This window comes from Cyrtonyx montezumae, unplaced genomic scaffold (genome assembly GCF_038088225.1).
Source record: "Cyrtonyx montezumae isolate F1298 unplaced genomic scaffold, pur_monq_1.0 scaffold_6, whole genome shotgun sequence".
Taxonomy (NCBI): domain Eukaryota; kingdom Metazoa; phylum Chordata; class Aves; order Galliformes; family Odontophoridae; genus Cyrtonyx; species Cyrtonyx montezumae.
Genome location: NW_027072067.1, coordinates 5,044,220 through 5,058,763, shown reverse-complemented (window position 1 = coordinate 5,058,763; position 14,544 = coordinate 5,044,220). Strand labels below are relative to the sequence as shown.

The 14,544-nt window shown below is 39.2% G+C and overlaps 1 protein-coding gene across 5 annotated transcripts in view; it reads right to left on the bottom strand.

The window, feature by feature from the left end:
* Window positions 1-14,544, bottom strand: part of ARHGEF3 (Rho guanine nucleotide exchange factor 3) — a 95,104-nt gene that overhangs the window by 12,860 nt on the left and 67,700 nt on the right. For all 5 annotated transcript variants that reach the window (XM_065749812.1, XM_065749815.1, XM_065749817.1 and 2 more), the window contains one exon: window positions 1,572-1,679. In XM_065749812.1, the coding sequence (XP_065605884.1) occupies window positions 1,572-1,679 (108 nt within the window). The remainder of the gene's footprint in view (window positions 1-1,571; window positions 1,680-14,544) is intronic.

The window sequence follows — 14,544 nt, the reverse complement described above, 5'->3', positions numbered from 1 at the left end:
TTTAACAAGAGGAACAAAGTCAGAAATCCTTACAACAGCAGGACTTCGTACTTACAAACCCACCATTTTCACACCTATTTTTGTAAAGCTTTGCCCTGAAATGCATTTATGTAGCTCTCACTAGGTTCTATGGAGGCTGCTAGTCCATGCATGAAAGCAGTTTGTTACAATAGCTGAAAACAGACTTGATTAAATACCATGCCGTACTGGACAAACCAATCTCAAAGGCATTCACTACATAATGACAGCGCAGGTACTTAAATGAGGACAACAGATGTGGAAAGCTGTGAACAGGGAAGTGCCGTGCTCAGAAGCACTTTAGCCAAAAATTAATTCACTTTCCACACGCCTCACAACTGGAACTAATGTAGTCCTTTCAGAGTCGGGCCAATTTTTTCCTTCAGGCAGACTGCGGAGATTTATACACTCCAGGGAATACAGGCATCTCTGCTCTAGTCACGCTACAGTCTACCTTTTGGATCCAACCCAGACTGAAGGCAGTTCAGCCATTTTGCCTCTTCTCCACCCCCATAAATGCAGCTTTTGTATGCAGATGTCTGTGCTTTCGAAAGAGCAAGAACTGTTCACAGGAAAATCAATGTTAAATAAATGCTGTAATATTTGTTTATGAGACACTACCATTACAGAAGTGTCTTGTTGTTGTGGCTACAACTTTTTATTTAATAGATGACATCAATGTTAATCTAAGATAGGTACTTTTCATTAAATAACATTTTAACACATTTGGTTATCATTACACTTCCTCTCTTTATTGAAATTAGCCTTTTGAAATAATTCTCTTTGGATTGTACATATACTTTGTCACAAAACTATTTTAAAGAGGAAACAGTGCTACTTTCCAAAGATTTCTAGATCAGATCCACAGCAGCATTTCAGTTTTCAACTGTTCCTCACTCATAATCATTTGGAGTTGAGCACTCAAATGCTTTGAAATCTGTAGGCCTGAAGGCACTAAGACTTCATAAATTCAAGTCTTATTTGTGGCTATGCTGAATATTATGCATCCAACATATAATATGGAAATTGCAACTGCAAAATGATTTAATAGTTGCATTCAAAGTTTGCTTGCCTTTGATTAATTTTTATCAGCAGCTATGGAAGATTGTATCTTTTCAATTTTCAATAGATCTTTTCTCTAGGGAAGGTCAAAGTTCATCACGCAGAAGGAAACATGTCACTGCTATCTGACTGGCTAAGCCAAAAATAACATTTTCAAAGAAATCAGTCAAAGTTAACAGAAGTAGTGTATGGAAAACTGTCTTCAAAAACCTTGAAAAGCAATTGCAATACTTTGCTCCAGGTGTAGTAGTTTTCATAGTAATTAATAAACATTAATTATCTGGACAGTGAAGTGGTTCTTGAGGTAAGAGTTCTGAGTTTTTCAACTGAGTGATGTTATGGTCATTAATTACCTAAGCCTGTCTGTCATATTACAGTAGTGTGTATGCTTGTGTGCACACACACATATGTGCATTTCCTACTCCCATACAAACCCAAAAGTACCGTGTGTGCTTTCCCCTTTCAGAAATGCAGTCTCATGCTGTTATTACCTGAAGTGTCTGGCTGAACCGCTTCAATGGAGTGGCCCGTACCGGAGGAATAAGACTTGCTAGTGATGTAACTCTAGAAAGAGGCTTGACCCGCTTGTTGCTGGGTTCCTGTAGTAGGAGAAAAAAGGGAAAAGAAATGGGGGAAACGTGAGCATTATTACATAAACACTGCCACCAGTTTTGCTGATTTCCCTAAGAAAGAACTTGTAACTATCAAGTTTGCAAATGTGGTATATAATTAGGGTGAGTGGTAACTAACAGCAGTTTCAGATGCTGACAATGACAGGTTACTCCTGGCTGGTACATGCAGGTCCTGGGAACAGTGGGAATACGCTGGCATGGCTGGTGGCAGGGGAAGGAAGAAGGATAAAGACACAAATATTTTATTATAAGAACTTATTCTTAAAGAAAGACATCGTCAGCACTGCCTTGCAACTAATGTGTGCTGTAATAATCTTGACACTGAAATGAATATTTTCAAATAAAACCGAGTTAGTTTCTTCACTTGCTGGCGCAGTCAGTATGTGATTGTATTCATTCAATTGTCTTTCACTCCAGAAAATATAATTCACATCAATCTGCGTACATGCTCACACAGAAATACCTACACACACTGACCAATACATTAATAACATTTTCATGCTTTCTTTTGCATAAAATGAAAAAAAATTAAAAATCTTTCTACCATAAAGCAATCGTTTTCTTTTCACATATACTTTTTAACAGCTCCTATGCCCTATAAATAATATATAAACATTTCAGTATGGTATGTCAATTGTCCTGCAGATTTTAAAAACAATCGAACAAAAAAACTGCACATAGAAATCATAACACAACAACAACAAAATAGTGTAAATACATAAAAATCAAACAGTTACCCTTGGCTTTCTAACCTCCATCTGACATTTAATGGATCTTGAACAGCACATGCAAAAGGCAACTTTTGACAGGAAAAGAGGCAAACTTTCCAAGTGACATTAAAAAAAACATCCAACACCTTATTTCAAGGCATCCTAAAGCAGTTCACCTTTCCTTTTCAGCCATGCTTACAGAGTTTGTGTAGGCTTCCTATGCCTCCAGTCTCCTAGAAATAGCTTTATAAAAATGAAGCATGCTTATTATGCTTTTGTTCAGAGAGGCAAATCCTGGAATTAATGCAGATTTATCATCCTTCTTGATAGGGGAAAAACAAAAAAACAAAAACGCAGCAGCAATGATCATCATCTGTATTACATGCAAGAAAGATTTTCTTCCATCAGAACTGTAGCACAGGAAAGGTGAGAAGCAGCAGCTATGTATTTAATTTACTTCCAGCAGGCAGACCTGAAGTCCACAAATGGCTGCTGAAATGAGGGACAAAGCATTAAACCTCCTAGCAAAAATAAAATATTCCTCCACATATGAAACTCAGCATTAAAGTGTTTTATCAGCCTAAACCGAGCTTCCTTATCTTCACCAATGCACTGCTAGTGATATTCCTTCCTTCCAGCAGTCATGTCTTTTAGACAGGTTTGCAAAGTGTACTACTTTTACATCATTGCAACATCACTAGCATAGCTACACAGCTCCCAATCCCTGAAGAAGAAAAATCTTTGAGATTCTACTGTAATTCTTCCCTACCCAATGGCTCAACCATCAGCTGCTTCTTTTTGATGACCTCTCAGAATGCCAGTCCTGCAGATTGACACCTCATGGCAAAGCCTGCTCACTGTCACCTGTGCTGTACTGCAGTGCAAGGACACCAAGTCCCAGGCAGGCAGCTGGTGCTACTACAGCAGCACAGTTTTTGCTAGCAGCAAAGCAGCAAGCATTACTTTGGAGGAAGTACCACATCCCCAAAGCAGAATCTGAACATCAAGAGTATATGGACTTCAGAGAAAATAAAACAGGAGTAGGATAAAGAGGAAAAGATTTCTCCTCCTTTACTGCTATATCCCTTCTGTAATTCTATAGCTTCACTGCTAAGTGTATATTCTTTGGTCCAAAGACAAAATAGATATAAAAAAATAACAGTTACGTAGCTACATCACAGCTTGAAAGTTTAATGGTCCCCGAAGTCTAGCAGACACATGCATAGTGAGCTACAATTCATAATTCTGCACAGATGGTCCTTCAGTTTTAACAAAACTAAGTCCAGGAACCCTCGGATAGTTTCCTGTGAAATCTACTGACAGTGAGAGGTAACCAAGGAAGTACAGCAATACTTCACTGCATCTCTGCAGCATCATCTGCGTGTGATGCAAAGGCTTGAATCAAGCTTTCTGAGTAGTGTTTAAAACTAAGAAATTTTAAGTTAGTTTGTTCTTACTTGCCTATTTCTACATCTGTGTGGATGACAACAGCTGAAGCTCTTTAATGACACTGTGCCCTGTGGGCTGCACAAACCTCAAGCAGCTGTGAAAATTGAGGCACAGCATCAAATAACTCTGGAGAAAATCAGCTTGAGTAAGAAGAACGGAAATCATCTTTTTTCTCTTGAAGAGGGAGAGGAAGTGAAAAAAGGAAATATAATTTCCCCTTCTTCATCTCAGACAGTCCAAAGACTGCCTGAAACCTGCACTGCCTTTAGCCAGTGATGCCAACAGCCCCAGGGGAAATACGGTACAGTCCCTCCTTTAAAACTCCCCCATTCATTTCAAGAAGAAAACTGTCCAGGCAGTGGCATATATTATACATACATGTATGTACATACATACACACACAGACATATATATAAAACTAATGTTATTAATTTTTGAGCTCTAAAATCTTGCTGGCTACAGAAAAGATGTTAAAGAAACACCAGTTTCAGTCGTTACCAAAAAGCACTATGCTCTTCCATAGGCCCCTGCTTTAAGCCACCAGAGGTCAGCATCTCACCCAGCAATCAAAGGAACGTTAGACTGTCGTTGAGCAAAGGTACATCTGCAAAGGTCCTACCTCCTATGTCCCAGCCTTGGTCGTCCTCATGTAGTGCGCCATATGCTGATCTCACACAAAGAAATCCAATCAGAATTCGTAAGAGCTAAAATTTACAGCACGTTATTTGGAATTCAGTGTTTCAATGATGAGAGATCAACATTATTACAGGAATCTAATACAATCACTTAAGATAATGAATCAATAGTTTCTGAATTCTAAGCCTTTACATTTAACAAGATATACTTTCAGACCTGATTTGTAAAGCAGGAGTTCTTTGTTTTCGGGAAAGCTTTCAGTATACTTCAGGTGTGACTTTCACCCCACATTAGAAACAGTCTGATAGGTTTCAATACCCAGCTGGAAGTGAGAGCTCTTCCAACCTCCAGGTGTCACATCCCTCCAACAGAGACAGCAATCAATACTGAGCAATCCCTTCCACCGTGGTATAATAAAGCTTGAATAGGAAGGTTCAGACAGTGCAATGGAAACAGAAGTCTACCAGAGCAATCTGAAAACTGTAGGAGAGTAATACTGTAACCCTTAGTTAATCTGGTCAAGGTCACAGCTTTTTTGTTGTACGGACTACATCCGTTCTGCCCCACCTCCTCCTTTACTATTCTCACATTATCTGCAAGGCCTGTCCAAGCCAGCGACTCAGAGAAGATGAACTACTGAGACCAATGATCTGTACAGGGAAAATTCCAGACAGGTGCATAAAAGAGTGGGTTTTAAACAGATGGTTGTTTTTTCTAATCAGAGGCTCTGCTCTTCACAACCAACATCAAATGGAAAACAGAGTGTGTGAGCTGTTCTGTTCTACTCAGAGATACTGACCAGAGTCTGCACTTGCACATTAGTCCAATAAGATCAGGGGGTTGCACTCCAGATGCTGCTTCCCAAACCACTTCAGCACTGCTTGTGTTGCTGTTTGTTTATTCCTAAACTGAAGGTGGTTAGGAATTCCTATTACACGTTCTCATTATTTCACTAATATATAGTCTCTGAAATTATCTGGGTTTCTGGTTAACTGGGAGACCTGCAATAAAATTGTTTGTGCTATGAATCGAAGCAGATGGGAACTCAGAATGGGGCAATTCCAGCATCCATAGAGCAGGAAGTGGCTCCTGTAAGGACACACTGTTGAGGAAGAATAAACATTAGATTCTAGGTCTGGGTCTCTGAGCATGCTCAAAGGACTCGGAGACCCCCAAAGTCATCACTCCTTCCGCCCGTCCTCCCAGGTCAGGGAACTGAGAAGCAGATGGGTTTTAGCAGCTGGATCCACTGGGAGCTGGGCCAGGTTAGGAAAAAAAAACACCTCAGGAGTAACAATTCCTGCCTGACCTTTTAAAGTCAATATTGATATTTTAAAAATTCATTTCAGAGCTTTGAAATAAAACGGAATGTCAGACTGCACTGTCATAGCCACAAAGGCTTGCTGAAACAATATGGCAAGTTAGGAAACAAAAGATCCAGGCTACAGTTTGGCAAAGTTTCCAAAATGTGGAGCTGGTATATGTGATGTTAATCTGACAGTGCTTTAAATTTGATATAAGGCTAAATAAAGCTGAGGGAAACATGAGTGCAGAAACTTCAAAGGCTGCACAGTCCAAATGAAGCCAAATTAATACCTGACTGGACTAGAACAAAGAGCAGCTGGCTTTCAGAGGGAGCTGTATATCTGAACTCGAGATGACTTCAGTAACATCTGAATATTTGATTTCAGAAAGCAAAAAATTAGAACTGGAAATACCACGTGTATATGCATCCTCAAAAAGAACTCTTGAAATTGAACGAACTGAAAAATTAGCAAGTCTGTGTATGAGGTCTGGATGGCTCCTGAAACCAGAAAGTAGACATTTCAGATAACTGTCATATTCTCTCTCTTCTGAGAGAGAATATTTTCATCTATTCTTTTTATGAGAATTGACAGGAAGAAAGATTAACCACAATGGCATAATCATAATCACAAATTTATGACAAGAAATGATCAGATAAGAACTTGCAAAGATGCCACACCTACCATTCTTCCAAGGAGGCATGAAGGACACTGCTTCATTGCTCATTCATTCTGTAGATGATTTTACCCTATAAATATGCACACTGTACTTGTAGAATCTTTTACATATTAAACTCTAACCTAACTGACTGATGAATGAGAAAGGAAACCTCCAGCTTTTAACATTTGGCCCTCCAAACATCAGCACTCTGGTACAAGGAGCTGCTCTTCAAAACTGTAAAGAGGTGATTTCAAAATGGCAAAACTTTAGCAAAGGGAGATCTTTTGAATTGTTGCTTTTGTCTTCATCTAACAGATACAGAATACAATTGTGAAGTCCAAATCTTTGCACACAGCACCTGCTCCTGAAGCAAAAGAAACATTCAGCACCCACAGGAGCATATTACAGCACAAAGCCCTTTGAAGAATTAGGCACTTAAACCACATGCAGTTACTCACAGCTAGATTGATATTATCATTTCCTCATGAGCAAAATCAGCATCTAATAATTGGATATACTGCATCCACTAACACAGTAAGCAGATCTGAAAAGCTTTCAGAGGGAGAAAACTTGAGGGAAGAAGCTAGCCCTTCATCCACAAAGTATAATTATTCTTTTAGTAGCACACAGGAGTAGTGCTCCTCCGAAGTTCAAAGTCAGTGCCTTCCTGTCAGGATAAATCTATTCAATAATATTGATTCATTTTCTATCATTGTCATTCAACAAGGCCACCCACAGCTTAAGTATCACACCTGGATGGATAGATGACACAGGCAAAGATTTTAATTTTCTAACGAACAGGAGGAAAGGGAACAAAAAGGACTAGGCTGATTCCCTTTCACTGCCCTCAGAATAGCAGAGCCAGTGATCTGGATAACACACTGCAGGGCACAGAACAGTAGTCTAGGTGCCATACAACAGATCTCCATTTGCTTCAGTACCTCATTTCAAAATTCCTTCACTCTGTACTCCTGACTGGCGAGCCACTGATTTCCTCACAGAGAGCAGTAAAAGCAAACGTATGGTCACCGCTAGTATCATCGGTTTTCCACCTGACTCTCTCATCTCTTATCAGCAACTTCAACAACAGCCCACATAGCAGGGAACTGCTGCTGGGTTTGACAAACAAGAGAAAATATTTCCCTGAGGACTCATTACACTTCGTCCCCAGCCCGTGTACAGCACTACTGCTACTGTACTGTGTTGATTTTTCTAATTGTATTTGAAACAAAAACCTAAAAAAACTAAAAGAATGTGCAGAGATGTAAGTCAACGTAGAAAACAAGTGCTACGTGTAAACTTGAACAGGAACTTAGCATTTTAAAATATTAGAACTTACTCTTTTTGCCTTCAAAGGCAAACTGACCTTCTCTCAGCCCACACACAAACCAGCTGATATTGGCAATGCTCACTAAAAGCAGCTTACTAGTGTCAACGTTACTGGAATTGAAGGACTTCCAGAACAGAACCAACAAGTTCTTAGATAACTACTGTAAGTAGCTGATTTGGATTTGCTACCTTCCTTGACGTGTTATCAAATACGTGACGGGTACATTTTCCCCTTTTAATACAGTACACTATTCGTAACCTAGACAGATATGTATGCAAAGTATTAATTCTGTGTTTGAGAGCACTCATTAGTGCAAAGATTTTAATAGAAATTAGTCTCAGAGGAATTAACACTGTTCTAAATGGGAGACTATAAACTGAAACAGCACAGCACCCTTTGTTTCAAACATAACTCACAAGTGGTGCCAGCAAACTAAAACAGAATCACTCTGTTTCAGACTTCACACTACTGGCTGAATTTCCATACTCCTGTCCTTTAAAGGTTATTAGTTTTTAGTCAACTTAATAAGGGTAAGTCAACATTTGCCATGGCAGGAAGCCCAACATTATTATTTTTATTAGTCTGCTACTAGTTAAATTGGCCTAAGATGAAACGGTTCTAATAAATGCCCCCAAAACTTGGAGTTCAATTAAAAAAAACCACATTCGAGCTCTGTTCCACAGGATGTTATCAATATTTAACCTTCAGCAGAATTTAAAAAATGCAAACAAAGAAGGTTATAATAGAAAAAGCAGCCTATGTTACAACAGTCTTTTACTACAGCAAACAACCTGAAAATACAGCTCACCAAGCAAGCTTTTTCTCCCTTCACACACAGGAAAATCTAGAACTAGAACTACATTCTCAGTAGCTATTGAAGCCAGTTAGAGACCATATATTTAAATGCATGAAAGCACAGAAAATTTGCCTTTGCTTCACAGTAACTGAGAAATACTCTGATCAGGAAATTCTCAGGACTCACACTTGGAGAGTTCTGCGTAATGCTCGAACAACAAACTAGGCAATGCTACAGCAGCTCCAAACAGAGCTACTACTGTGCAACATGGAACTATAATCATCCACACAAACCCATCTTAAAAGCTGGGAGATGTGTCCCACGAACAGGACACCGGCATCACAACAGGTTTCTAAGCAAGTCAAGTAACTAGATACATAAAGGCAACTTGGCCAGCCGATAAAATCACATGTAACAGCCCTAAAACTTCCAGTGTTCCCTCACATCCACAAGGCTCCATCACCTGTGCTCTGTGATGGGATCAGGAAAAGGTTTACTCCTCCACTGCCAGTCTGCAAAAACAGCCAAATAAAGCACAATCTAGAGACATTTTGTATTAATCAGTACTACAAAGAGCACCTGAACTTAAAGGTCAGGTACAGGGAACAGCCATATAGAAAAGTGATGTATTCTCAGTTGAAAGGTACAGTTTGCATCAGGCCACGCATCGCGTGCATTATCAAGGAGCAGCTCCTTCCCACGGGCAGGCTGCTATCGTTCACCACCAGCCCCCAGACCTGACTGCATTTGCCAGATGCGAGACAGAGCCACTGAAGTGTCAGACACAGAGGGCCAAGCTGTGTTCAGCTATCCTGACTGATAAAATTCATTTGTCTGCAAAATCCAGAAATCAATATGCTTACCAGCATATAGGAAATGAAGGCAAATTAACAGAAACGTCACACTGAGGTGAATTAAGATACAGAAATTCTGGAAAACCCAGACAACTATTTAAATTTTAATTAAAATTTAAAGCTGCTCATACAGACTAAGACCTCACTTCTGGAACAAGCTGGACTCGAAGCCAGACTGGCAGTTAAGAAGCAGACATCTTACAATAAGGTACCATGGAACGATAAAAGCAAGCTGTTGTTTCAAACTGACGTTGAGCAGAGCAGATCAGCATTTCCACATGTGGTGGTTTGAAGTTTTCATGCTTAGCTCACTGCAATTATGCTGCACATGAACACAAAATATATCAAAACTGCAACTTGCTAATGTATCATTAAAAATGAAAAGAAAATAGCATAGCCACTTATGAAGATCAAAGAAAATTCATGCCCTGCAATTTATCTCAAAATCTTTTGTCCACTCTGACTCCGTATCTGTTTCTGATGTTAGCAATGTGCCACAGGTTTGGGGTTACCTTCCTGCACTTCCCTGGACAGGTTAAACACAGTAATGAGCCCGAGGCAGCCTAGAGCTTCCAATACACATCCCTGTACTGAGGATACTCTGGTACAACAAAAGGCAGGCTGCAGACAGCCCTAAGTCCTAGGGCTAAGTTTTATGTCATGTAGGAGATGTCAGTGGACAGTGGATAAATGAGAACATCCTGGAGATGCAAAAGAATTCTGTGCCACCATTCCAGTGTTTAAAGCCTAAGCCTAGGCATTGTATTAGATCCCAAACTGATGGAAAGGAGACAATCCTTACCCTGAAGAATTCACATCTTTGTTGCCATGACTTCAAGCCACCTTTGTTTTGTTTTCTGGCTGATGGTGTCTGTACCACTCTTACAGCTCAAGGTTGAAGAAAGAACAACATCTTCTAACAAAGATATGTAGCAGTACATAGATAGCTAACACATCTCTCTCCATCCCTTGCTTGTGGTTATGAAAAACATTTGTGTTTAGATGAGAAAACTAATCCTAATCATAGAAGCCTCTTCTCTGCACACATACAAGCCTCAAAGGATACGAGATTAATGCAAGTTAAGGAAGTCATTTTTGAGGGATTTCCTTGTCAAAATACTGAAAAGTACATCTTGAACAGCTCTTGAACCACTTCTGCTTCTCTCTAACTGTGCTTTTTCTGTCTTTAACCACAAGCTGCATTAACTTAGATGTCGTTCAAGATGCTCAAAAGTTTTCATGGCCCTTCTGGGGACGTATAATTTTATCTTAACCAGACATATTTTCTGTACCTTAATTATGCAATTCCAAGCAAATACAGTATTTCATGATTCTTCTCTGGCATCCCCCCCAGTTTAAGTAAGTTTGTTAACTACATAAACCTTCTTTTTTAAAACATTTAGCATGCTTAACTACAGATTAGCATAAGAATTATTGAGGAGGAGGAGTACAGTACTTCAGAGACTGCAGAGCAGGATCTACTCAAGCTTCCTACATTCATGCCACACTCACACTACAGATATCTTTGGGTTATATCTGTATTAAAAAATTTCTCCTATGAACATGTTTAGGAAGAGAAGCCACTAGAATCCTCAGTTATTATCACTACATATTCTTATCATATGCTTGGTACTAACATTAAGTTGTTGGACTATCCAGTTCTTGAAGAAAATAACTGCAAAATTCTACACTGTAAAGAGTCACTTGTTAAAGCTGTTAAAAAATGAAACACAAAAATCCATTATCCCTCTAACTTGGAAATAATGGTTGTTTGTGTGCCACGCTTTTTACAAGTCAGAACTTCTAACCATTTTTATGGTGTAGAATCACAGCATCATTAAGGTTAGAAAAGACCACGAAGGTCACCTACGTGCAAGCACTGACTCACACCCACCGTGCCCACGCAGTGCCACATCTCCACGGTACTGAAACACCTCCAGGGACGGTGACTCCACCACTCCCTGGGCAGCCCATGCTTGTGCATCTCCACCATTTCTGAGAAGAATTTTTTCCTAACACCCAACATGAGCCTCCCCCAGCACAACATAAGGCCATTACTCATCCAGGAGAGGCATGGATGATAAGCATACCATGCAATATTACAGCTACTACTAAACAGCTCCTACTATTAATCGTACTTCAAGTCTGTCAAATTTGGTAGGCAAGAAATAGTTCAGCTAATTCTAGTCAAAGTTCATCCATAGTTGATTAAATCCAACTTCCTACCTTTATTGCCTTTTTTTCTAAAGACTTGCAAGAAGAGATGTAAAACAATTGTGAAAAGCTTCCCTTTATCTCAATTCTTGTGTCTATATTTGCTCAGCACAAAATTTTATTAGTTTTCTCCAAATACTCAAAATTACGAGCACATCACTGCCTTAAAACTTAATTAAACTGAATTAGACTCACTGGAGATCTAATTTTGTTTGCACTAGCATTAGAATTTTATCCAGTAGCAGAATGATACTAGCAAATAGGAAGACACGTTGATCAAAGTATGATAAATATATTATTTCACAGTTATCTGAAAAGCTTTCCATGCTGTTCAGGTATGTTACTTCACATGAACTCATAGACTTGGTCATCCAAGTCATATGAGCTTCTAAAGCTCCACTTCAAATCAGTTTGTGACCATTATACAACGTGTTCATTATATAAACCAGTAGGCTCCAGTCTCACCATAATAAATTCTACTGCTTCAAAGATAAAAGGAAATCAGATAAGATCATTCATACTATGCTATCTCTTACAGGAGCTAAAAATCATGATTAGAAAATTGCACACACATCTCACCTCAGGAACTTCAGCTGTATCACCATTACGCTACTGCCATATCCTAGAAGACTGTGTTCCTAGAGGAAACCATTTGACTTAAATTAATTATCAGGACTATAAAATGCCTGATTATTGTCCAACATCTGCATTTAGGCAAGTCATTCCCAAACACAATTCCAGACTTCACCTTATAAAGAATGTGCAGATTTATGTATTTGTCCTGTTAGTTCATAGATACTAATTGGGTTGCTTCCAACCACAACACGCAAAATATCTTTAAGTGCATCTCTCTAATTACATTCAGTTAAAACTGAGGTGGCTCTGCTGTACTTCTCATTGGCTCTGTGTTTCAGCTCTTTGTAAATACATGCCTGCTTTACAAATTTTGTAGAGGAAACTGATGAAAAGCTGCCTTTGAACACCACATTCGCCATATAAAGATCTCATATGACCATTCATAAACCACAGTATATTAGGCACCCAGTAGTACTGGGTATCCAATTAACCTTACCAACATCCACAAAACTAATAAGCCATGGCACAATTTACAGTGTCACTGAGCAGATGAATAACTAAGCTTTGACTTTTGCCAAACTCCTCTACTTCATTGGGTTGAAACTTCTGAGAGCAGTTATTGTTTTTTTCCTTCTTCTTCCACCATTTCTTCCGAATGAAATCAATATTCAGCATCTTTCATCAATCGTATGTCATAAAAGCACATGCTTCTCTATGAAGCCTCACAGGAGAATGGGCACACAGGTGAGGTTTACAGAGCTCTCCTCATGTGCCACTTCTCTAATATTAAACAGTATGAAATTATTCAAAAGGAGTTATACTGAAAAGCATTAGAAAGGAAATTTTATTCCCAGTTCCATGTAGCTGTTTGCCTCACACCCTGAAGTACAGGGGGACACAATTAGAACTTTCAATCTCACCCTATAACTATGTGTGCTGCTCCCCTGCTGCCCATCCAGCACTTGGGCTTCACTGCTGCCTTTAGAGGAGCTGACAAGGGAGCTTCCTATAGCTGCTGAGACAGCAGACAGTACATCACAGGAAAGGATGTGGGTTTGATATATCTTTTTAACATCTCAAAGAGAGCAAATTTCAGTTTTGTCAATTCTTTACTTCTGTCTTACAAAAAAGATGGAAAAAACCCAACATCTCTGTTACCATTTACACTTAGAATTGCACTACAGTATTTTCTATGACATATGTAAAAGCCTTAGACTATTCTCTATGTTAACTCAGGCACTGCAGTGTTTTGCAGCCATTATACTGTATCTAGAAAGACATGTGAGAGCAGGTATTAGAGTCTCCTCTCTGATTCCAGACTTGCTACTGTTCACATACATTTCAGACATTTCATTAGTTGCTATTTTGTTCCTGGGGAACTTCTACAGAATTTATGCTTAAGATAAAGTGTGGCTTAAAGAACGCTGTAAGCAGGAAACCTCTGCTCTCTTTCCTGCCACGAACTCAATCCTCAGAAACATCAGTGGTTTTCCACTGCTCCTCTACACCCAAATGTCTAATAGAAAAGAAAAAAAACAGTCCATTGCCAGTAAGCTTCTGCTTGCTACTCTGAGACCTTCAGCTGGAAATATGACCTCTCAATAGTACTACTAAATATGCACTTTTTTTTCCAGTCTTAGTTAAAAATTAATGAAGTTACGTTATGTATATGCTCAAGGTTTTCGCTGAATTTCGTAAGAAATACTTCAAAATAATTAACTGTCTTAAAATCAAAATGTGACATGCACATAGCAGAAAACACATCCCATTCCACATCAGAAAATGTATACTCATTAGGTTATTAACTAAATCAACCAACTTCCCACGTTAATAATGAAATGGCTTTCAAAAGGCTTTCATTAGCTAGAAATTCACAACCTACACGCAGCAAGTTTGCTTTCTGGTGCAGTAACACGCAACTGCGCTAGAAGGCGCCCAATAGCTTTCGTTTCATTACTGAGAGCTGGAGAAAAAGCTTAACATTTTATTTGGAGAAGAAATGAGAACTTTTCCCAAAGCAGACAGATGGTAAAGAAACAGGTTGTATGCATCTATCCTTCTAAGTCCTTCCCCAAAGCGCATGTGCCTTCTGCTTCCCTGGGGAAACTTCTGGAGCGGTTAACGGAAACGAACAGAAGAACATTTAAGAGCTGATTTCTCAAAAAAGGGGGAGTCCAACCACTCTCAGAAATCAGCCTGAAAGCACAGGTTGCATTTTCTTAACTGTAAAAAACGCAAAACAAAAGGTTATGACACGAAAACAACTGTTGGCAGCCTGTAATTTTGATTGATCACATCCGTC